General features: G+C 70.9%; 1 protein-coding gene across 1 annotated transcript in view; it reads right to left on the bottom strand.

Moving 5' to 3' along the window:
• Nucleotides 1-21: 21 nt before the first annotated feature.
• Nucleotides 22-669, bottom strand: part of TCAP (titin-cap) — an 899-nt gene continuing 251 nt past the window's right edge. Inside the window, exon 2 of the mRNA XM_010585700.1 lies at nucleotides 22-277. Within this exon, the coding sequence (XP_010584002.1) occupies nucleotides 22-277 (256 nt within the window). The remainder of the gene's footprint in view (nucleotides 278-669) is intronic.

The raw sequence follows: 669 nt of genomic DNA, 5'->3' as shown, positions 1-669 counted from the left end.
CCCCCTTCCCCACCGACACCCTCAACCCCGCTTGGCCTCGTGGGAGAGGGAGCGGGAGAGGGTGCGGGGGACCCCCGCCTTGGCACCGCGGAGGTCCGGGGGCGCGAAGAGGGGTAGGGGCAAGGTGCGGGCATAGGGCAGGAGGTGCTGGGTCAGGGGCTGCCCCAAGCATCCGAACCGCAGCAGCCCCCAGGGCGATCGCTGCTCCAGCACCCGCATCTCCCCACGATGCTCCACCGTCTCCCGGCGCTGCTCGTCCACCTCCCGCCGGCACCACCTGGGCATGGGGGGCTCGAGCCAGGCTCCAGTACCCCATGGGGACCCCCCGTGTCCTGTTCTGTCCTGCTGTGGCTACCCCACTCCGCGGGGACCCCTGGAGACACCCACGTCCCACACTACCCCGTGGGGACCACCCCCCCCCCCCCCGGAGGTGCCCATGACCCCCCACGGCCTCATCAACCCCATGGGGACCCTTGGAGACCCTTCAGGACCTGCACAGCCCCACGGGGACCCCTGGAGACTCCCACATCCCTCCTGGCCCCATGTGGATGCCCAGCCTCCCTCAGTCCCGTGAAGACCCCCGTCTCCCCACAGGAACCCCCGAGACCCTCCCAGTTCGCCTTGGACACCCACCCCACCTCCCTGGAACTCCCATGACCCCACAGAGAC

Source organism: Haliaeetus leucocephalus, unplaced genomic scaffold (genome assembly GCF_000737465.1).
Source record: "Haliaeetus leucocephalus isolate CR32 unplaced genomic scaffold, Haliaeetus_leucocephalus-4.0 Scaffold110, whole genome shotgun sequence".
Taxonomy (NCBI): domain Eukaryota; kingdom Metazoa; phylum Chordata; class Aves; order Accipitriformes; family Accipitridae; genus Haliaeetus; species Haliaeetus leucocephalus.
This window is presented reverse-complemented; position numbering and strand designations above follow the sequence as displayed.